General features: G+C 36.6%; 1 protein-coding gene across 2 annotated transcripts; it reads left to right on the plus strand.

Annotated features, from left to right (window-relative positions):
- On the plus strand, positions 1-23608 carry TRPC1 (transient receptor potential cation channel subfamily C member 1). 2 transcript variants are annotated; one of them, XR_002437879.1, is made up of 13 exons: positions 1-948; positions 2524-2678; positions 3900-4001; positions 4801-5003; positions 7868-7999; positions 8404-8599; positions 9529-9865; positions 12725-12864; positions 15008-15151; positions 19080-19258; positions 19413-19614; positions 20835-20898; positions 21724-21801. XR_002437879.1 is itself a non-coding variant. In XM_021394071.1 (13 exons), exons 1-13 carry the CDS (start codon positions 813-815, stop codon positions 21949-21951), a joined length of 2349 nt encoding a protein of 782 aa, XP_021249746.1. In that variant the 5' UTR covers positions 332-812; the 3' UTR covers positions 21952-23608. The 2 variants fall into 2 exon arrangements, 1 of the variants encoding a protein (XP_021249746.1); XM_021394071.1 differs by having other exon boundaries at positions 332-948; positions 20704-20898; positions 21724-23608.

A 24256-nucleotide genomic window follows, 5' to 3' on the forward strand; every position in this document is an offset into this window, starting at 1 on the left:
GATAAAATAGAAATGGATTCTCAGGGCATTTTCTTTTTTCACCCCCACCCCCAGCTTCTCCACAGCCTCCATGCTTATAGCTCAGCTAAAGGGAATAAGGCTGTGCCAGCGTGGTCAGCTCAGGAGACTACCTGCAGCATGAGGGGAAAAATCTGGGGATAAGGCCTTGTGTATAATGACTACCTGCACTAAATTACAAGAACAGGAGCTAGGGATGCAAGTTTTCGATATATGAAATTAGCTGTCTTTAAACTGCAAAGATAAAGGCATGCAACTTTAACATAAAAAGGAGGAATTAATAGCCGTGATGTCTAGAAGTATTTATGTAAGAGTTAACTGATAAAAACGTGTAAATGCTCTGTTTACGTGCGGGATGACAGGCCCTGGGCTCTGCGTTCCTGCCCCTCGCTTCACGGCGGCCCGCGCCATCTACCTCACAGCTCCGGCCGGGCCTGAAGACACAGGTCCCCTCCACGGCGGGCCCCGGCCCCCCGAATGGTTTCGAGGGGTAAGGCTAAACCGCGGAGCCGCACGGCGGTGCGGGAGGACCTGGTGGTGCCCGCGGTCGAGCCGCATCCCACGGACGTGCTCCTCCCCGCCTGTCTCCCGCTGCCACCCGGAGAGGCGAGACCGCCATTGGAGCCTGCGCAGTGCAGCGGGGAGCGGCGGCCCGACCCTGCCCTGCCCTGCCCGGCCGGCACTGCTGGGTGCTGCCGCCCCGCTCCCCCCGGGGGCGCCGCGGGCGCTGAGGGTCCTTCTGCTGCGCGGCCTCGCCTCGCCCGCGCGCTGATGGGCCTGGCGGAGCCGGCGCCATGGCGGCCCTGTACCAGAGCGCGGACCCGTCCGCCTCGGCCTCTCCCAACAAGCTGCTGGCGCTGAAGGACGTGCGGCAGGTGAAGGAAGAGACCACGCTGGACGAGAAGCTTTTCCTGCTAGCCTGTGACAAAGGTACGGAGCTCCCTGCTGCGCCCTCGGGTGCGGGCGCTTCGGCCTCTTGGCTCCGAGGCCTGAGCCGTTCTCTCCCCGCGGGCGGCGGCCGCGCTTCGGGCGGGGCAGGGGCTGAATTCTCGCCCTGCGGCGGCCCTGCGCCCCGTGAGGCCGCGCCTCGGGCGTGGTTGGCCCGCGTAGCGATGGGCGCTGCGCCAGCGTGTGCGAGGGAGTTAGTGAATGTTTGCTCTGGTCGCTTTTAAAGTTCCTTTCAAGTGAGCGACTTACCTAGGTGTCACTGAAATGCGTGGGGCACTGAGTGACACCTATGGTAGTGGGTGGGAAGAGATTTTCCTGTCTAAAATACGATGTTTGCTTACCTTGAGCACGCGTTTATTTACCTTGGGTAATGATAGTGTTAAACTGTTCTTAATGTTTTAAAAGCACTGGACCCCAAGACAGGCTTTTGATCAGGTGATGAATGGTTATGTGCCCCTATTTAGCAGCCACTGTGTTTATGTGCGGCTCTGTCTCCTGCTTTCTGTTGGGTTAGTGCACTGCTGGGCAGTGGTTCAGAAGCAGCTGGCAGCCTGGGGAGGTGCGGTGTTTGATGGGAGGCCGGTGATTTACCATCAGACAGACAGACAGACTGCCCGCAGCACTGCTGCTGGTGGAACCTGTCCTGCAGACCAGAGCCAAGCAGCATGCTCTTTATGTGTACACAGAGGCTCAGAGAGCTAAAAAGGATGCACAATAAAACAACGATGAAAAAATCTTAAAAAAAAAATAAATCTGTCTAGCAGCTTGTTTAGTACTCTTGCAGGCTGTATCTGAAAGTTCTGTCAGTGTTCTACAGTAAGGTCTGTCTTTTTTACAGCACAGAGGACTATGATATAGCTTGTTAGGGACAAAAATAATTTTTAAATTTTCTCCTTGGCAGCAAGATGCAATTAAACAGAATAATACCCTACAGCAGTGTCAGTACTTCTGTGTCTGTACTTGGGCAAGTAGGGAGGTGCAGATGTATACACAACAGCGGTTGTTTTACTTGCTCCTCAAACTTGCTAGCTTGAATTTTGTAACATTGCAACATCTTATCACCCCTACTTTGGTGACAGATACATTAAAGTTGGAAATAATGCTAATGTGGCTTCTACTGGAGAGATGTGCAGGTGTGTTTGTGGTGTTGTATAGAGGGCTGCTCTTATGCTGTGGTTCTCCTGCACCAAGTAATCTTTGATGCAGTTGATGGTTCCAGTGTCTTGTAGGGTATGTGTGCGCTGTTGCCTCAGTTTTGAAAAGCACCAATGCTTTTGTACGTACATGCATTTGTTTTTAAGACTGGAACTGAGGCTATGGATTGAAGTACATTTCTTAGTGCTTCCCTGAAGGAGAACTCTCAGTATATCTTCAGTTTCTCATCTGGAGGGAGAATTCTCATCTATCTTGAATTCTTAATTGCCTGGTGCGTTCAATGTATTGTCAGTTGTGACAGAATGTTGTCTTTATTGTAGCTTGTACTTTAACATATTCATATGCTTTTACTGCTTTCCAATAAGAAGAACACTAAGATGTATTAATATGTTGCTCATACAGGTGATTATTATATGGTTAAGAAACTCTTAGAAGAAAACAGCTCAGGTGAGATGAACATAAATTGTGTGGATGTGCTTGGAAGAAATGCTGTTACCATAACCATTGAAAATGAAAATCTGGACATACTACAGCTTCTTCTGGATTATGGGTGCCAGGTATACCACCACATGGATTATTGAAAACTTTGAGTGTAGTCATTGATCTGTGTATTCTATTTCATTTATATTTTTTTCTGGTGACATGTCAGAATTTGGAAGAAAGAGAATCTGTCTATTTTCTATTAATCTGTAAAAATTGCTTTCTTTTCACTAATTGACTTTTCTAATGGGATTTTATTGACACAGCAAATGTATACTAACATCTTTAATTATGCTAGTGATTCTAATTTTTATTTTAAACATTTTTTTCTGTTTCAGATATGATGTATACTATTTATTTTGCTTCAAGATACTTTATGTAGTCAGTGCATAACATTAAAATGCTTAGAATGACAGATCTCATTGGCTCTGAAGCAGTTATTTTTTTAAATGGGAGCCCAGATAGATAAAAGCACTATGTCATAGATGATTTTGAGTTAAGGCAAGCATGCGTTTCCACAGTGCCTTCTTGTAAAACTTGATCTGTGCTGACGTACAGACCAGAGGCAGTTTCACATCAACAGTACTTGCTTGACTGTGATGTATTGTTATAAGTGTGCTCTGCTACTGCCAGAAGAGTTGTAGCTATGATAGTTTTAAGCATTTAAAACAGGAAAAAGAATAATCTTTTGTTAAGTTGTTCATTACTATGTACAGAAAAAGAAAACAAGTAGCTTTCCCCTCCCTGGATCTCTATTTTAGTGGCAATATTACTAGATGTCTCTTCATTTTAAGTAAATGTCTGAATTTTCTGAAATGAATTGAAAAGGATACTATCAACTGTAGGGAAAGTGAAAAGCTGTTTCTCTTAACTTCAGAGAAGTCTCAGAAGTAGCGATGAGCCCAGGAAAAAAGTTTGTATTCCCAGCTTTACCGCAGAGCTATGAAGGCAGGGCTTGAAGCGTGAGTTGTGTTACACACATGCTTGGTTTTTACATTTTTTAGTAAACTTTCATAGCCTTCCTGATAATCTGTCCCTCAAAACCTGACTTTTGTGCATATACTGTGTCATCTTTGCTGACAAGTAAGTTTTACAATTGGTTCTTCTGCTGTTCATGCAATAAAACAAATTGTCAGTAATACTATGCTAACTCCTGGAATGACAGGACTTAATTTTAAGTAAGAAAAATTCATAAAATCTACTTAATGTATATATATTTAAAATTTAGTTTGGCTCCAGATTGAGTGTTCATTTTGTTTAAGGTAATGCTATTTTAATGTATAATTTGTTTTCTTTAGTCATCAGATGCGCTTTTGGTGGCTATTGACTCGGAAGTGGTGGGAGCTGTTGACATTCTGCTTAATCACCGACCGAAAAGATCCTCCAGGCCAACCATTGTAGTTGAGTGTTGTAATTCTGTGTTTTTTGGTTGTACAGTAGGGGATTATGTGTTCTGTGTAACTGTAATATTTGAAACAATGTTCTTAAATGAAATTCTGCATCTCTAAGCTGACCGAACTGGATATCAGAGCTTATTGCGGCATCTTATGTCTTAATGATAACATATGTTATTTTGCTTTATTGCCTGTAGGAGTCCAGTGGCTTTATACATTCCAAATGCTAACAAGTGCCAAGAGAAAAGAAAGTACATTGAAACCTCTTAGAATTTTCAGGCAAACCTATAAACATCAAATCTTCACCTTGAAATTAATCACTTGAAACTTATCTTGACGATACCGAAATATGAATTTCTAAAAGTTCTAAGTAGAGGCAGAGAAAAGAAGGGAGGGAATAATGCATTGTGTAGCAATGTGTGTTAGAGTCAGGATATTTTTCCTACACTTAAGTAGTAAATACACTCCTCTCTCTTTTTTTTTTTAACCTCAATCTAGAGCAAAATGCACTTCAATGTACACAAATACGTTACTAAGGAGGATGTAGGCAATGAGTGGTAGGTTTTCTTTGTAAATAAACCAGAAATGTTCCTGAGTCTGTTTCTCTTTTTCCAGTATCTATATTAGGAGGGTTTGGATGTTATATGTTTTTCCTTCTTTTCATATTATGAAACTTTGAAAAAAAAGTACTTTGAGGAAGGAACGCACTAGGATCAGTGTTGAGCAGTCAAAAGTAGCTTGCATTGAAAACACTGTGTAATGGAGCTGTACGTAATAAATTGATACTTTGTTCATTTTGTTCTAGAAACTAATGGAACGCATTCAGAACCCAGAATACTCAACAACCATGGATGTGGCACCTGTCATCTTAGCTGCTCATCGTAATAACTACGAAATTCTCACCATGCTGTTAAAGCAAGATATATCATTACCCAAGCCTCATGCTGTAGGCTGTGAATGCACCCTCTGTACTGCAAAAAACAAGAAAGACAGCCTGCGACATTCCAGGTAAGACTTATCAATTGTAGACAAAAAAAAATTATCATTGTCATTCTGTTGTGTTACTTGGGTCAGATTCAGTAAATTTCCTCTTAAGGTGAGGCTTACAAGTGGTTCCTTTTGTTGTACTGTCTGTTGTAGCATTTCTTGGGGTTGGATTGTGCTTGAACAGGCTGGTGGAAGGTAGTGGCTTTCTTTCATTTTGGCTTGATACTCTTACTCTATGTACGCTGCCTTTTTTTTTTTTATGAGCCAGAATGAGGAAGTAGTTAAACCTTTAGAAATGCAATAAGATTTTATATGTAATGTGGCTTGATGAATGTAAACTAAAGATGTGTTTTTTCCAGTTTTCTCTGAAAGTAGAAAGCTTTCTTTCCAAAGATGTAAATAGGGAAAGAGATTTTACTGATCTTAACAGTATTTTATCTTGTTAACTTGAAAACGTGTTTGAAGGCTGAATGTAATTTAATATGTGATAGTTTGGGGGAGAAAAAAATCAGAGCTCGAAAGTTATAAGTGGATTCCAATTGCAATATACAGGTAATTATTACATACTTATTTCAGTGGATATCTCAGTGACTGAAAGAGAAGGGAAGTGAAAGGATGGTTATTACTGCAATTCAGCTGCTACAAGCCATGTTCTGGTACCTGTCATAGCAGTATCCAGCTGACAGTGCATAATTAACTCCAATATGAAAAAAGATGTCATTGTATCCCAAGCAAACAAACAATGGAAATGTTTGAGATAATACCTTGTAGCTGACTTCTAGCTAAAGAAATTCTAGTCCTCTAAGAAATATTCTGCAGACATTTTTATGACCTTGATAGTTGATATAATTTTTCTATTTGAACGAAGCTGTTGTTTCCTTCAGTAATTGATTGGATCAAAAAATAAGAGATTTTAAATTTATTAAAAACATATATTTATTTAGAAAAAAAAGTCAAAACTTCATAAAGGTTTTTTTGATATCTGTAAGGTATTTTGGAGGATGTATGTGTGTTTAACCAAGTTTCTTTGTATATGTGAAACAGCAATAGTATCAAATTATTCCAAGTAAGCAGTGCCACTTCCTGCTTATTTTGTTTGATTCTGGAAGTAGAAAATCTCTGAACTTATGGATATTTGAGACTAGAGACTAATATAACTCATTTGTATAAGTAGAATGCTACTAATATATATACATTTATATTTGTATTACTTCTCATAGAGGTGTAGATCCTTGTTGGAATTGGTGGGCATTGAGTGTTACAGGTTATTTAAATTGTTTGGTGTTGGGGTTTGAGCACTTCAGTACAAAGGTTCTGTCCAATTGTACTTTTTATACTGTACTATGTTCAGTAATTGCTAAAACTTATCAGCACAGTGGGTTGTCTCAGATACTACTGTCTGCAGAAGAAAGCTCATCAACGTGCTATGAGCCTGTAACAAACAGTATGTGCCACAATAAGTAAAGATGTCTGGACAAGCTGTGAAGAAGTTGTACGGGTACTGGGGTGCAATGCATGTTTTGTCATGGCATTTTGTCTGTGTTAATGGATTTTACTGTGGTAAGTAGACTCAAGGTTGGTCTGCAAGGCGCAGTGAAGTATTTCTGCTTTAGAGAGTGAGCGCTCTTCCCATTTGTTTTAAAAGCACCTCCCATGTAGTAAGTGCTGTTGCTCTTTAAATTGTAGTTAATAATAATTAATAGCTACCTATGGCAGGAAATTTGAGTTTTAAACTTGTAACATCCTTTTTCCTGTTTGGATGATGTTGATTTTTTGGCTGGAAAGAAATAAAAGGATAGAGAGAGGAATAATATTTCAAGAAGCAGAATGTGGGGAATATTAGTAAGAATGAAAGACTGTATGTATATGTCTGTAGGAAATAATTATTGCAGAATAAAGAATGTGGGGTAGTGCTAGCCATAGGAGAGGAGCAGCACATTATTTTCACAAGACTTAATACTGTGACACTGAAAATAATCTTCAAAGATACAGTGCATGGAATCTTGTTTACGTTGTATTTTAGCAATGCATACACTTTGAAAATAATGCCCTTGTGCAAAAAAGAACTGAAAACCATTTGAGTATGTTTGTCTCGGATCTCCTGCTTCAGGACTGGAGGAGTGTTCACTAACTCGTCTCCATTATGGTCCACAGTTTTGACCGCGTGATTAATATAAAGGAATGAGGAACCCAAAACACTTCTGCATGTTCTGGTTTGCTTTTGATGGCAGGACTGATTAGGTGGGTAATACGCTTTGTGCAGAAAAGCCTGAGGATGGAATTTAGAAAGCTGCAGGCGCAAATCTGGTTTTGAAGTGAGGAGAATTTTGAATTGAGTATGCTATTTTGTTTCTCTCGTGGGTATGAAGAAAGTATATAGGCTCTTTCTTGTCTCCCTGAGCTAACTGGGATCTGAATTTTACCCATCTGAAGTAGCTGAGATATTAATTCTCTTTTGCCTGCTGCTCTCCACTGTTTTTAATTTAGTTTGTTAGAGCAGAGTTTTGCCTTCAGTGCTTCTCTTTCCTCTCAGTTACACTTGAGGAACCCGAAGTGCTACTATGTCACATTTTAAAATGTCAGCATTTTATGGGTGGTATTACCTTCGTTGATGTCCTTCTGCAGAAGGTGCTGGTGATAGTTGAAATAGTGAGGAAAAGAAGAGGGTACCAGTTTGGCAGCTAACTTTTGTTACTTAGAATAATGAGGATTCAAAGTATGTGAAGTAATGTGTCCTTTGATGTACTATGTTTAATGCTTTTTTTTCTGGTTTTAGGAAATCCTCTTATTTTGTCTTTAAGCTATTTTATGCGCAGCCTGGAAGTGATTTAAAACTGCTAATCAAATGAAACATCTTCATTTTCCTTGGTGTTATTTTGTCATAGGTTTCGTCTTGACATTTACCGGTGTTTGGCCAGTCCTGCTTTAATAATGTTGACGGAGGAGGATCCAATTCTGCGAGCTTTTGAACTGAGCGCAGACTTGAAAGAATTAAGTCTTGTTGAGGTTGAGTTCAGGTAGGAATTGAAAAGCACAAACCAACTTCAATACTTGTATGAAATGGCATAAATAGAAATGTGTATACATTAGGAAAGGTTGTGGTTTTTGTTCTTGTTGCTTTTTTTGTAATTTGAATGTTTAAACTGATAATTAGAGATCATTTAAAAGTTTGTAAAGTAACTTATGTGTCTTTCTCAGTCATTTTGTCAGTTCAATTACTGGATTCTGTCTAGCGTAGTTGCAAACTAAACCGAACTCTAATTGTTATGTTACATAGAAACCTGTTTAGAGTTGTCTTGAGAATGCTTTGGTCTTTAAAAGTGACTTTTTCTTAGCATAATATGCAAGCGCAACAGAAAAGGATAGCTAATGGAAACTCTTTTATCAGTGTAATAGTATCTACTGTTTCTGTGTCTTCCAGAAATGATTATGAGGAGCTAGCTCAACAGTGCAAAACCTTTGCTAAAGACTTACTTGCTCAAGCACGGAATTCACGGGAGCTGGAAGTTATTCTGAATCACACATCTAGCGATGAACATGTAGACAAACGAGGATTGTTGGAAGAGAGGATGAACCTAAGTCGCTTAAAACTTGCAATCAAGTATAATCAAAAAGAGGTTTGTCTTTGCTATAGTTTGATAGGCTTTGTATACTGTAGCTTGCTACTGATTCATTTAATTTACTGATCTGCCTGTCGACATAGAAGTGGGAGTAAATTTGCAAGTTAAGAAGTAATATGAACGTTATCTGCATGTGGGAACAGAGAAATATTATTTCAGGATAGTGAGTATTTTCTCTGTATTTATTGTTGGGGGAAAAAAAAGTGGTATTTTCAGTGTTGCGATATAGACTGTTACTTTGTAGTGAACAATTCTGGTAGTGGTAATTATCTGTTCAGATTCTCAGTAAAATCTTATGTAGGGGAGCATGCATCTTTAGGTCCCATATGTGACTTATCTTCTTCTTACTTGTCTTCAGCTGTTCAGCATTGGCTCAGCCCTTGTCTCTGCTCTTTAATAATTGTGTTAGGCTTATGCTGACATAACTGAATAGCAGCTATTTTCAAAAATAGTAGTGCCTTTTAGTGTCGTCAACATGGATGTAGTAAGTTTATGTTGTTTTTATCTAGTGACAAATTATAACTTCAGCTTTGCTGTGCTAGTGGCAGACAGGCATTTGTGGGATTCTAGTACAAGCACTAGGGATTGAGAGAAAGCTTCCATGAAAAATCTATTTCTAGTTGCATTTTCAGAAGGCATTATAATTCTGTTTGTTGTATGTAAGGAAGCTTAAACTGAATGTGAAACTGTTAAAGTACATATTGTTTAGGTCACAAGCCACAGTTATGGAATGTCTGAGAACCAGAACAGCACATTCCTGGAATGAATTTAACAACATACTGAAGTATTTCTGATTTTCAACAAAGATAATTTTTTTAATCACAGTGGTTGGAGGGTAAAATCATTCTCATTGTTAGAAAATTAATTTTACTAATCACTGCTAAGAAACGTGAGATTGATTTCTTGTTTCTTTTCTCTTTTTCCAGTTTGTTGCTCAGTCTAACTGTCAGCAGTTTCTCAATACTGTGTGGTTTGGACAGATGGCAGGCTATCGACGCAAGCACACATGCAAAAAAATTTTGACTGTTTTGATGGTTGGCATTTTCTGGCCAGTTCTGTCCCTGTGTTACTTAATAGCACCTAAATCGCGAGTAGGTCGTATAATTCACACTCCGTTTATGAAGTTTATTATTCATGGAGCTTCATATTTCACATTTCTTCTGTTACTTAATTTGTACTCCCTTGTCTACAATGAGAATAAGAAGAATACAATGGGGCCGGCCCTTGAGAGAATAGACTATCTTCTCATAATATGGCTAATTGGTAGGTATGATTTGAGCAGGATGACAATTGCTGCCATTGACCGAACAATAATGATTTGTACTTCCTCTCTATAAAATCACCATGTTATTTATAGCTTGACAGAGGTTTCATCTTTGCGGGATTGTATTACAAGGGAAGAAGGGCATTTTGAAAAGCACAGTGATGAGTTACTGCAATCTCTAGCTGTCACAGAAGGTGAGGTGTCAGAGACAGAATGTTGGAGGATCTAATAGGAGGAAGGTGAATTCTATTTCAGAAGCATAGGTAGCATTTTGAGTGATGCAAGTGAGATTCAGTTATACAGTAAGAAATTAATGTAAAAGCTCATCATCTTAGATTTAGGACATTTTAAAGATCAGATCTAAGTAATAATAATAATAGCACAAGGGGAAAGCAACTGTGTGTTCCTCAACTATTTTATCTGGTGCTAAGTTGAGGAATGAGTTTAGTTCAGATGTTGCCTTAAATTTTTTCAAGAAGTTATTATGAATGGGCAGTGTTGTTTAGTATGCAGATAGTTTAATCGCTGCAAGTCACAACTTCACGTTATTTCATCAGCCAACAATCTATCAGGTTTTTAATTTCTTCCAATTCTGTTTTCCCATATTACAGCTTTCCATTTCTGTATGTCATTGTCACTGATTATAATAACCATACCTGAAGTGGTCCTTGTTAATTTTGGTTTATGCAGTAGAGGGAGCACAGGTATAATTTTTGTTGAGTAGATTCCTCACGAACTTTTGTTTTGGTTTAAAATTAATTAAATTTTTCTAATTTTTTGCCTGATTTTTGTTTTTTTTAATTAAAATTTGACACATGAACCACTGTAATGTATACCTTAATATGAGGTAATTAAATATTTATCGCTGACACATACATGGTTGACTGGAATTGTAAAAAGCAATTGAAAACAGCAGTTTTCATCTAAAAGTTGTGAGTAGATTGTTTCATTGGTAATTATGATTGTTTTCATTGTTAGCTGTATTAAAAGTGTTGAGTAATTCATGCAGATTTTTTGAAATCCCCAGTAACTCCCCACATAAGCACATGCAAGTCTTAAATTGGAAAGCTTCAAGTACAGAGTCCAGACGTTACAGACTCCTCTGTTTTGAGAATTGGTGTCTGATTTAGATGTTCTCTTACTGCATCAAATCCAGTGTAGAAAGAAGATATATAATTAGGTGGTCAAGAAAATTTTAATGAAAATCTGTAGAAACATTTTGATTTCTTCGTGTGATATTTTAACATGCAGACTCCAGTCAGGATTGAAAAATTACCTGCAAGTAACATCAACCGCTAAAATCGGGTTGTTTTTCATATTATTGAATCTTACATATGTTTAACTAGTTTTATTTTTTTTAGCTTAAGTGCATCTTTCCAAGTAATATATTTTAGAATTTCCTTGCAAATATTCAGTAGTAATGGGTTTAAAAATGTGTGATAAAGTTGAATAAAAGAACCAAATAACAAGGACTTATCAGTATGGTCTTACAGAGCCCTGTTAACATTCTTCTAAGAATCAGCATCAAAATAATGACAGCAGAATTTCTAACACTTACACGTAGCAGCAAATTTAGTATTTAATATATTAACTCACAAAAACATAAATAATGTAATTTTTCTTTCTAAATTGTTAAGCCTAAGTCATGAAAGCTTATTTCCCATCAAAATAAAGAAAATTCAAATTCTTGTCTATGTAGATAATTATAACGTATTCTACATATGACTCTGTTTGCTGATTCTTTAAAAATGTCAGTGTGAGATACATGGTGATTGTATGAAGTGGTGCAAAAGTTCTGGTTTAGAAGCATTTTCTTAATATTAAGGAAAAAAAAATGTTTATGCAAATCTTTCAATTAACTGTGCACAGCACATTTTTTTGTTATACCTATCAACATAGCTGTAAATCTGATTGAACAAATAGTCATGTATAGATATCTGGTTTTATTTTTTTTTCCCGTTGTTCGATCTTGTTCATACTGGACTGAAGTCTTAACAGTTTTTAAGTAGCAGTTACAAACATGCTGCTTTTCTCTTGGACTACATATAGAGGCATGCATCTGAAGTACTTTGAGAATATGAATAACAGATCGTTCATAAAAATCAAAGGTGTCATTATATTTAACAGACCTTTCAAGGTTTGTAACAATATCAGCCTGTTCCAGACGTTCAATTAGTAAAGTTCTTATCAGCTCTTTCTTTATGGCCAGATGTGGTTAGCAATGGTAATATTCAGTTTGCTCTAACATTTGTCAATGTTTATATGCCTGTCACTCTGTCTTCTCATTTTTGCAATCTTAGGCCACAGCCTCTTTTCTCTGCTTATATTATATAATATCAGAGTAGGAAATGTTTCTACTGACCGGATCTTTTTAGTAACAGTTACTGAGCTGATTATTCTTTAAGAATAATTTTATAATACATATACATCTCCAAAAATATGTGATGTTTTTTATAGGAATGTGATGCTATATTGTGCTTTGGAAAAAGGTGAATGCTTTCCCTTCAGAAAAAAAAAGATAAATCTGTATTCTTGCCCTTCACCTTTTCTGAAACTTGAGTCTTTGTTGTATGCTTTTTTTTTTCTACAGTTCATTTCTTCTCATGCACATTCTATTGTTGACTGTATTTCCTAGTCTGGAAAATAGGCTTGATAGATTAAACTTCTTGTTGCCTGATGAGTAATGCATGTATTCCATGCAGTGTTTTCAGTAAATGTATGTGGTTCTTTGTTTCTGTTTGCTAAAACTTCATTTACAAAACCCAATCAAAAGTGTTTTACTTGTAGAGTATCTATTCAGTATAATAGCTTGACTAGTCTTCCTTTTAATTTTTTTTCTTTCTTCCTTCCCACTACAGGAATGGTGTGGTCAGATGTTAAAAGGCTCTGGTATGATGGTTTAGAAGACTTCTTAGAAGAGTCACGTAATCAGCTTAGTTTTGTCATGAATTCCTTGTATTTGGCAACTTTTGCTCTCAAAGTAGTTGCCCATAACAAGGTGAGCACCCATCTTCATAGAACTTAAGCTCCTCTGAGACAGACTGGGCAAATATAGAAGCTGTCTTTGTTTTAACAGAAAATAGAGGTTACATCTGAGATAGAGACTACTCTAAAAATTGATTTTGAAACCTATGTGTTTGACGGCACTTTAGGAATTGTATGCGCTTGATGAGCTAGCAATAGTTTGTTTCTATAAGTGTAGTTTTAGTACATTGCTACGAAATACGTAAAGATTTATTACATGTCATATGTTATAGTTCTGTGCTACAATGGTAATAGCTTACTGCACTGATGTGGGTTAGACTTCTGAGTTAATAGTGCTCTGTGGTATAGGCCGTCTCTGGTCTTGGTACATCTTGAAGGAGAAGTTGAAAAGGGAGTTAGAGAATACATGAGACAGCTTCAAGAAGTCAGGAACCCTGAACAGCCTAAATATCCTCTTCTTTTTTAGGAACTGCCTGGTCTTCCAAAAGGCTCAATTCTCATTTGGGGAACTCTCCCCATAAAGCTTTTCTGATCTGGCATTTGAGGTAGCTTGATTTCATAGGCCAGTACCTGTTCAGAAGTCTGGTAATAACCTATGTATTTAGATTGCCTAACTTTTTTTGTAACAAATTTTTCTTTAGTTTTTGATTGCATATGTTCAGACACTGTAGGTCATTGGTTTTGTTGTTCTTGCGGTTTTGTTTTGTTTTTAAAGTGAGGGGGAAAAGCCCCAGGGCTATAGAAGAGCCTTGTCTTTTTTCTGTGAAAAGCCATCTGGATCTGATTGAAGATGCAAGTTTTGAATATGATCATTTCCATTCTGTTGCATGTGTTGTTAACAGCACAGCATATGGCAAGCTGCCAGACCAATTGAATATGAATATTTTAGTAAAATCCAAGCCAGTGCAGTAGCACTATTATTTTGTATTGCAAACTCTGAGTTGACAGCTGTCTGGCAGTTGAGAAGAACTGAACCAGTTTATTTCCCTCCTAGCCTGATGTTTGGCTTATTTACCCTGTACTTATGTTGTTGATTCAGAGAATGGTAATCATTTGGAAAGAAAAGCTCTACTTCTTGTAAAAAAAAATAATAAATAATAATAATAATAAAGAGAGAATGCTATGTTGGGTGGGTTTGGAACCAACACACACATGTAGTAGCTTTGCTGAGTTAAGAGCCTTTTGCTGCTAAGTTATAATCTTTTTGGAGATGTAAGACTACTGTCCTATGTAAGAGGCACATGGTGACTTTTTGCCAATTTTATATGGCAAAAATTCATTGTTTATAAATAATTTAGCAAACCAAGTAACAATGCCTGTTCAGCATCTTAACTCCTATTATAGGCACTTAAGCAGTAAGAAATAAGTCTCCTTAGCGGAAGGATTTATACGCATAGAATTGCAGTGTATACAAACATGTTTATCTTTGTTTCTTGTGGTCTCTGTGCAGTATGATTTTGGGCAAATAATTTAAATCAGCCATCTGTTACTTTGTTTTTAAGTGTCCATTTTGAGACAGTAGAAGCTAAATACTGATTGTTTCCAGCCAAGCTGAAAGTTAGGGATCTGTGGATAATTAGTTGAATAGTACCCAGTAGATATACTTCTCAGGTGTATTTACACCAGCATTTTACTTATGACTTCCATTTTCTGTAGTCTTTTGTAAAATCAATTGTAGGAATCTCGTGTCCTAATTCTCTCTAAATCTTACTAAAACTGATTAAGACATAAACTAGTTATTTGTGAAGGTTTTTGTTGTTGTTGTTTTTCCAGCAGGGTTTCAATGTTGTTTTTGACTGGGGCCTATTGCAGTAGGCAATGCGCATATTTTTAATAGTACACGAGTCCGTTTTTACCAATCATGCAAAACCAAGTGAAAGGGGAAGCAGAACAGAGGAATAAGTACTTGCTTAGCAGTTAGCAAGAAGCAGAATTAAGGGCTGAATTTAAGTTGCCTGTCTGCTGTCTCCCACTGGAATGACTTTAAATTGCCTTTGTCAGAAAAGGAGATACTTGAGAGATGCTCCATCTATGAATTGTACGTGTCAATTTCTTTTATGCTATTACATGTTTTAGAGGCAAAAACAGAATGGTGCATAGATACATTTCTGTATTTATAGTGTAAGTGATGTCAGTTTGTCCTTTTTACATTGCAGTTTCATGATTATGCTGAAAGAAAGGACTGGGATGCATTCCATCCTACATTAGTGGCAGAAGGTCTTTTTGCATTTGCTAATGTTCTAAGTTATCTGCGTCTTTTCTTCATGTACACAACCAGCTCTATTCTGGGACCACTCCAGGTAAACATCATCACTACTTGAGAAAATATTAAACATGATCTTAATTTGCTGTGAAGTGTCTTAATAGAAAAAGATGAAGATGCATTGATGTTTCTATTGTTTTTTTAATCTCTCATTTAAAATACACTGGTTTAGATAGGGAAGGGTAAGAGAATGGAAGACACTATGTAGTTCACTTACAATATTTTTGTAATGATAATTATACTGTCTTTTTGTTTTCTTTTGTTGTTACCCTAACATATTGTTTAAATGTCTGAAGTTTGAAAACTGTGAGGATAAGAATCTTCCTGTGAAGTTCTGTGCAAATAGTAGTCCTGACTTTTTATTGCTAAAAGGTAGATGAAAGATATGTGTAGCACTGAAGAATAACCAAAAGCATTTCTGTTTGTTGGTGTTCTCAGTGAAGTTGAGTGGAATTGAACAAATTGCTTTGTTTTAAAAAACAAACAAAAAAAAGGGTCATCATCTTCTTTATAGCCAGAGAGAACAGGTTACTTCTTTCTTTGAATTTGCTTGAGCCTTCCCATGCATAACAGTGACAATGTAGAAAAATATTTCATGTAGGAACACATTTAACTCAGTGATCTAGGGGGTTGAAGGGAACGTTAACGGTTGTGTATGATTGTGGAACACCAGAAACCACAGCAGTTTTAAGTTAAATACATATTTTTTTTCACTTAAAGTTGGATTTTACTGTTTTTGTGAATTTAATTTTCTTCTCCTGGTTTGAGAACAGAAATTGAGGTTTGTACTGAGATTATGCTATGTGGTGTTTTTTTATTGTTGTTGATTGTTTTTGTCTTTGAAGCACAGACCCAATCATCTTAGTAGCTTCATAGTGATGCTTATTGTGATAAAAGTCAAATAGTACTGAGTGGACTTGAGGGTCCAGTATGGCACTATACAGAATGGTAAGTGCCTGGAGGGCAGGGAAGGGAATCTAAGCTGTTAAGTCGCCACATTTAGGATGCAGTTACCTCACTCAATCTTTTTTTGATTGAAAGGAGAAAGACAGCTTTCTTCTAAAAAATTCTGTGACTGGAAGTCATGTCTTAGTCCAGTGATACTTTTAGTATTTAGCAACATTTTCTTCTCCTGTTTTTCTGTTTAGCTTCAGTCCTCAGTGCAGACTGCTGCTTTTTTTTTTCCTTTCATTTTATCTTGAAAGGCTAAAGCCCTCACAAACTGAGGCACCCCTTTTTCTAAAGACACAGCTTAATGAAAAAAAATTTTGCTTAGGTATACTTCCAACTTATCTGGCTGTGGTTCCAGGGAGATTTATGATAACAAATCAGATCAGAGTAGTTTCTTATCCTGATGTGATATTTTTTTTTGGAGGGGGTGGTAATGTTATTTGTTTATGTTTGTTGAATGTGCAGACACTAGGAATAAATAAAGCAGTTGTTTAGATTATACTAATGGAATTTGTCCTAGTAAGTCAAGTGAACGCTTTTACCTCTCTCCTAATGAACAGAACTAATTTTAAGAGCTTATAGCAATCAAGTATGATTTAGAGGGATCCTGTAGGAAACATTATCACTGCTCATTAGAAAGACAGAATGAATATTTCAGATAAGCTTTTTTTTTTTTTTTTTTTTTTTTTTTTTTTTTTTTTTTTTAACGTTCGTGCTATTCAGCAAAGGAGGTTCTGGAGTAAGTAACTTTGGCTCAGGTAAATAAGTCTTGTATCAAGGTTTCAGGATCTAGCCAAAAAGCTCCACTTGAAGATCCAAATCATTTTAATGGCTTGGAGTACTAAATCTTGCTGCACAAATAATTATTGTTTGGAATATTTTAGTTATATAATCCTTTTGTTTAAAAAAAAAAAAGTTGCTCGTTTAATTACAGTTCTTAAAATCATGGTGAAATGGGCTTTAACCGGTGTGTTCGTAGTTCTCGTAACCAATTAAATAGTGCTGGAAGGCACTTTTTCTTCTTGCCCTTTTATCTAATTACGTTGCTGTTAACTATTTTTATATTTATTTTATTTATATTTTTAATGGAAATCTACTTGTATACTTAAATTTTTTTAAAGTCTTGATGTTGCAGTAAGCATTAAGCTTGTTGTACAAATTGATTGAACATTGAAGTCTCCACATTTTAAAGAGGTTCACTGTTTAATGTGCATATTTATTTATGTACTAGATCTTTCACAAGTTTTTTTAATAGGAGCCTATGTTATGAAATTTTCCAAGTAAATAAAAACAGTCAACAGTCACTTCATTCAGTGGCACACTGAAGCTTATGTTTTAACTGTTGGCCAGGACAGCTTGTGCAACAGCTCTTACAGTATTCTCTGAAAGTAGGTCACAAAGTTCAAATAGTGGTAATCAAATATGGCATGGTAACCCAACAGTGTGTGTTGGGGGGGGGAAAGGCAGCTACTGTGTCCTCTTGGCTACTAGAGTTATTTTTAAGCATTTGGTTACTTTACGTCTTGACTCATAAACCCTGTTCTAACACAGATTTATAAGTTGGCTCTGTGTGGTGGGTTTTGTTTTTTGTTTGACTGATGATTGATAGATTGATTAGCAGAACAGAGAATAGTTTTCCCCTAGATTAGGTTTGCAGGTCTCATTAGATTTCAAGTGTTTAGGAATTCTAAATACTTAGGACAGAACAGCATGACTGTATGAAGAAAGCAACTGGTATTTGGTTTGTGCTATTTATTCCAAACAAAGGGTTTTTGGTAGTTTATTCATTTTGTATGTACTTATTTTAGCTTTCATCTGTTCTGGGACTCTCTTGTATGGGACCACAAGTCAGTTAGAAAGTAAATGTTATCTTTTCTCCCTTGTTTGCTTGTTTTAAAAGGATAGATGTGATAAAACAGGATGGTAGGGATCGATTCCTCCTGACCAAACAGTATAATTAGTGCCTAGCTCTGTCTAGTTGTTCATTCTTCTTAAGTTTATGTCTGTGGCAGATTGCAAAGAATTTGAGAGAATCTGCTGTGCAGCTGGGATGCTCGGTGAGTCTCCTGCAGCATGAGAGGGAGCAGGAGCAGGAGCTGGCAGTTAGTTTCGCAGTAAACTTGTACTTGAAAAACTTGACCAGTGATACTGTTCTGGTCTGTGATTTGGTACAGTTTGATTCGTATAGCATTAGGATTTACACATGATAATTCATACAGAGGATTAGATGTATCCAAACCCATTTTATATATTTGTGTTCTTTATAATAGTATGTTGGTCTCTGAAGAAGTTTGTGGGAAGTGTAATTTAAATACTGTGAACAGTTTCTTATGTCTGTATAAAAATTTGTGTTTACAACAAAAACAAGTCAAGGTCTTTGCAGTGGAAAAATTCTCAAGCTAATTTTTTTTAAATGCTGTATTTATACTGTTGCAAACTTATACGTTGGGTGTTCTGAAATGGAAACTAATGATCTGAATTTAATGTCATATCTTCTATACTTTACAGCCTTCAGATTTTATGTGCTTACACACCTACGTATTGTGTATACTTTAAATCTTACATAAAGCATACTGTGAATTAATTTTCTGTTCTGCAGATGGTCTTTGTATGCTGTTTTGATTTGTTGTGAATTATGATTCCAAATGTTTTGATTAGTTCACTGTCTTCATTAAGTGTTCTTAGCTTTCTATTGTAATAGTTGTGTTGAAATGCATCTCATTTATTGCTTTTATCTTATTGAATTCTGAGCTCTTGATTACCATTAGCATTATGAGTACAGTGTAAGATGTACATGGTATTGAAAAATATGAACATATCACATAGATTTAACAACTAGAAACTGTCACTGAAAAATAATGCAAGCATATGTCCCACTTATGTAATCTGTTTAACTTATTCATGTTTTAGCATCTTAAACATCTAGTTTTTTGTTGTTATTGATTAAAGTCTGAGGAACGATAAAGACAGTAATTACATGTTGTACTAAAACAGGTAATAAATCTATTTCGCAGATTTCAATGGGACAGATGCTGCAAGATTTTGGAAAATTTCTGGGCATGTTCCTCCTTGTTTTGTTCTCATTCACAATTGGACTGACACAACTTTATGATAAAGGATTTCCCGTAAATGAAGAAGAAAGGGACTGTGCGGGTATTTTTTGTGAAAAACAGAGCAATGACACATTCCATTCGTGAGTTGATACCTATGAATTAGCTGTATTGTTCTGGCCCTTATTTCCTAGTAATTAAACAAAACTGAATTTTTCACTGAACTTGAATTTGTGTTCACTAAACTCTTGTGAATTTTACTTTACCTAACCTATTTTTCTTGGGTTTTTTTTGTAGGTTTATTGGTACCTGTTTTGCTCTATTCTGGTATATATTCTCACTGGCACACGTAGCGATCTTTGTCACGCGCTTTAGCTATGGTGAAGAATTACAGTCTTTTGTGGGTGCTGTTATTGTTGGCACCTATAATGTGGTGGTTGTGATAGTACTAACTAAACTCCTCGTGGCGATGCTTCATAAGAGTTTTCAACTGATAGCAGTAAGTGTTTTCTGATTAATTGTCATTGTTAGCTGTACCTTTAGGTTTTGTACAAATTTCTTACTGCATAGTGTAAATTAATTTGTAGACCTCCTTGGATGAGCTCTTTCTGTAAGTTCACAAGTGGCATCTTTCCTTCGAAAATGAACTTTTTGTTTGCTTTGACCAAACAAATTCAAGAAAGTTTACATGTTCATATAGCACATTCAGAGCTTTGGCGCTATAGGAGTTGAAGAGTTGCTTGTTACAATGGCTGTTCAAGTCAATATGCTATTCTTGATATAGTGTGATACTTGAAATTTTGGGCATTTAATGTGGAATTTATATCTAAATAGCTGAATTTTCTATTCAAGCCAGAGCATATGGTGAATTTAATAGATACAATTCGTATTTTAATTATTTACTATGAATGTAGTAGAACTAGGTAAGTGTTCCCCTCTACTCAGCCCTAGTGAGGCTGCACCGCATACTGTGTTCAGTTTTGGGCTCCAAGACGTTGAAGTTCTGGAGTTTGTCCAGAGACTGGCAGCGAAGCTGGTAAAAGGTCTGGAGCACAAGTATTATGAGGAATGGCTGAGGGAGTGGGAATTATTTAGCCTAGAGAAAAGGAGGCTCACGGAAAGCTTACCACTTTCTACAACAACCTCAGAGGAGACTGTAGCAAGGTGGGGGTCGGTCTCTTCTGCCAAGCAGCAAGTGGTAGGACAGGAGGAAATGGACCCAAATTGTTCCAGGGGCAGTTTAGGCTAGATATTAAGAAAAATTCTGCACTGAAAGGTTTGCGAAGCATTGGAACAGGCTGTCCAGGTAGTAGTCACCTTCTCTGGAAGCATTTAAAAGATGTATGGATGTGGTGCTCAGGGACATGGTTTAGTAGTAGACTTAGCAATGCTAGGATAATGGTTGGAATTGATCTTAGAGGTCTTTTCCAATGTCGATGATTCTATGATTCTGTATATTAAAATACTATGTAATTTAAAGAATCCATTTTTAATATTGTCAAAAATAAAACATTGAATTGGCATTTTAATATTTTTATGCTCTTACTATTTTTGCTTCTTATCTCTGTTAATCTTTCTGATGCTGTAGAATCATGAAGATAAGGAATGGAAATTTGCTCGTGCCAAACTTTGGCTTAGCTACTTTGATGACAAATGCACACTACCTCCACCTTTCAATGTTATTCCATCTCCCAAGACTATCTGTTATCTCTTCAACAGTCTCAGTAAATGGATCTGCTCTCATACATCAAGTGGCAAAGTGAAACGTCAGAACAGCCTTAAGGTAAGAAATGATGAGGAGAGTCGTAGGCTCTGAAGATGGAAAGATGCTACTTACTAAAATGAATCAGCAAACTGCTGTATGAAGCTGCCTGTCACATGGTGAATGCTACTGAGACAATTAGGAATGCTAGGGTAATGTCTGCTGCATCCAAAATATGAACAATAAGTTGTAGCTGTTTATACTAAATAAGATTCTATTAACTTTCATTTTGGGGACTTCCAACCCTTTTATTTTTACCCCTGCCACCCCACCCCACCACCCAATTCCCCCAGCAGTGCTCTAGAAATGTGCTTTGATTGAAAACTTACAGAAACCACAAGGAAGTATGTGCTAATCTCAAAAAATTTGAGGTTAGATTATGCTTACAGGAAGGTCATTTCTTTTAAACTTACTAAAGCAGTGTGAAAATAAATAACCAGATAGGAACACTGAAACATATCATTTTGGGGAATGGGGGGATTTTTTTTTCTTAAATAAACATTTTTATTGTACCTTGTAATTTTGTGTCTTGCTGACCAAAAAAAAAAAGTATTAAATTCAAAGACTTTATAGAATGTACTGAAAAACATTAGGGATTATGGAACTTGAAATTGCTCATGGGACTCTTACCAGTCTAGCAGGTTAAAAATCTGTTGAGATGGAACAACAGGTTATTATTTAATTTAAATCATTGTAACAATTTACTTGCATTGTACGCTTTTGCACATCAGGTTGTATATATATATATTACTTCCTTCTTTTGTTCCTTTTTACTCTATGAGTGTATAAAGGCTTTAGGGCTCAAAATTTACTTCTGCTTAGTATATGTGTAATGTTTTTTTAAAGGAATGGAGAAATCTGAAACAAAAGAGAGATGAGAATTATCAAAAGGTGATGTGTTGCTTGGTTCACCGTTACTTGACATCCATGAGGCAGAAGATGCAAAGCACAGATCAGGCAACTGTGGAAAACCTCAATGAACTGAGGCAAGACTTATCAAAATTCCGGAATGAAATGAGAGACCTACTTGGCTTTCGAACTTCGAAATATGCTATGTTTTATCCAAGAAATTAAGGTCTAACTTTTCAAATGAAAAGTTCACCTTAGTTGAAAGTGTGGGCCTAATTTTATTGCCAGACTGAAGGGAAAAGGAGATTGTTGCACAACAGTACATTTGAAAATATTTGTGTGCATTGCAGCTAGATAAGGAAGTGATGGAAATAAATGCAAAAATAGTTACAGTAATTTTCTTAAGCTATTAAACTTAATGTGTATATAGAATCTGTATATAAGTATTTTTTTCTAATGTTCCTCAGACCATGGCTGTCAGGTGTCAGAGCTTCGTAACTAGCACAATATGTTTATTTCTAATATTTTTGCTGCTTGTTCCTTTTTGATACTTGCTTTTTCAAGTTGTGGGAGAAGATCGACTTTTTAAAACAAAAATCCAGACTATGTTTATTTTTAATAGAAAAGTTGGATATAGAATAAGAGAGAATTTCCAGCCTAGTTGGAAATTGTGTTTGACTGTAGGTTACAGTACTTGCTAAGTCTGCGTGGCACTGGAAGAGGCAGTTCTAGTGCCAGATTTTGTGTACTATGTTGACTGTGTACTAATGTTTCTAGAACACAGAAAATGGTATCAGGACTTCCCATTCATGAGTACACTGAAAGTTTGGGCTCAAAATAGACCAAATGTTTCTAGAATGTTTATGGGTTTATGTAAGACAATCAATTTCTACTGGGATTTTTTAGCAGTGCCTCAGAGGTATATTTAACTGTGTATGATAAAATTAGGAAAGGGATTTTGAAAGTAATCTATGAAGTTTTAATATTTTGGGTTATTATAGTGATTATTTTGAGTTACTCAAACTGGTGATTTAACAAAAATGAGGTGGAGGTGTGAACTCTTCTTTGGAAAGCTGAGTAATTCTCTGAAAGGTTGTATGCTTCTTTCTGTGAGAACATACAGTGTATCTGAGTATTGGACTGATGTGATGTGTAAGATCTCTGCTTTACAGAGATTTTACACATCCTATTTTAAAACTTTTTTCCTTTTTTCTAACTGCAGTTGTTGCAAAGTCAAAACTTTGTGTGTGTGTCAGGAGTATTATGTTTTGCAAAAACATGATTTAACTTCACTTATGATGGACCGTAAGGGCTTTGTGAATTTTCTGTGCTGGAGGGTCCTATGTGGTTTATATGCCTACATATAATTCAAGTTGACAAGCTGTAACTGAGAAATGTGAGATTCCTGTATTTTGAATTACGAAATAAGTATATTTATGACAGCTGAAGGACTCGTTCAGAATTTTACTGTTATGATGGTGCTCTTTGATAATGGTCTTATGTCCAGAAGGCGCGGGTAGCCATAATGGTCTTTGACCAGGCTGATAGAAATGGAGGCTTACATAAATGTTTACTTTTCTTGAAGGGATTCTTACAAAATTTTTCTTGTAAAGGTAATATATTTTCTGTACTATGAAATTATGCATATCTGAACTAGGGTTTAATACGACGCATCCAGAGGTCCTATGGTATGGAGGCATTCTGAACAGTCTCTTCATGTGAATAAGAATCTAACCTCTTGTCTTGAATACAAAGGGTGACTGAATTTTGTTTATGGAAAGGGATATCATGTTTAAATAATACACCTACATATAAATTGTGCTGTACATGTTCTGTATAACTGAGATAGAGCCAACAAATAAAAGTTCTTTAAAAAGTGTAATTGTACTAATACTAGTCATATTTGAAACACGCAGTTTTAACTAACATATTGAAAGTAATTGCTTTGCCGTGTTAAGATAATACATTTAAGGAATATAGCTAGTATTAATGTGTTACTACATTTTTTTTCCTTGTAGAAGTATCCTTCTAACTTTAAGTTGTGTGAACGGCTTCCTGCAATGCCATCAAGCAGTACCTGAGCTAGTTTCAAACAAGCTGGATGGGATTCTAGGTGCAGTATTAGCTGCTTGGCACTCAGCTCATTCTGGTCAGTTCTTCTGTGAAGCTGGATATGTTTGTTGGTGTGCAGCTATTTCTAACTGCTTTTCTTATGCTAAGCAGTCACTGACACAACTCAAGGCAACTCTTTGGGGTGTGGATTAAACCTGTGGGTTCCATACTTCTCTTTGGTCCTGAAATACATACCTGTAAAGTGATGGATATCATGAGAGAAGTTTGTTTCCTGTAGTACATTAGAAGTATGGCACCTTTCATCTGTTGCATCTAGTTTGAAAGCTGCTGCAGGCTTCCTGTTTTCTTGGATGCTGATCAGTATGGACTGCTTCGTACTGCATTATCCTCCAGATTTTCCTAATACAAGCATATTGAGCATTTATTTATCTATCCTAATTTGGCATTTTAATACTGG

Source organism: Numida meleagris, chromosome 4 (genome assembly GCF_002078875.1).
Source record: "Numida meleagris isolate 19003 breed g44 Domestic line chromosome 4, NumMel1.0, whole genome shotgun sequence".
Classification (NCBI taxonomy): domain Eukaryota; kingdom Metazoa; phylum Chordata; class Aves; order Galliformes; family Numididae; genus Numida; species Numida meleagris.

Coding starts and splice junctions, on each gene's coding strand:
- TRPC1 (XM_021394071.1), top strand. CDS start 813: ATGGCGGCCCTGTACCAGAGCGCGGACCCGTCCGCCTCGGCCTCTCCC. Junction 2,679..3,899: donor TTCTGGATTATGGGTGCCAG/GTATACCACCAC, acceptor TGTTTTCTTTAG/TCATCAGATGCGCTTTTGGT. Junction 19,615..20,703: donor AGAGTTTTCAACTGATAGCA/GTAAGTGTTTTC, acceptor CTGATGCTGTAG/AATCATGAAGATAAGGAATG.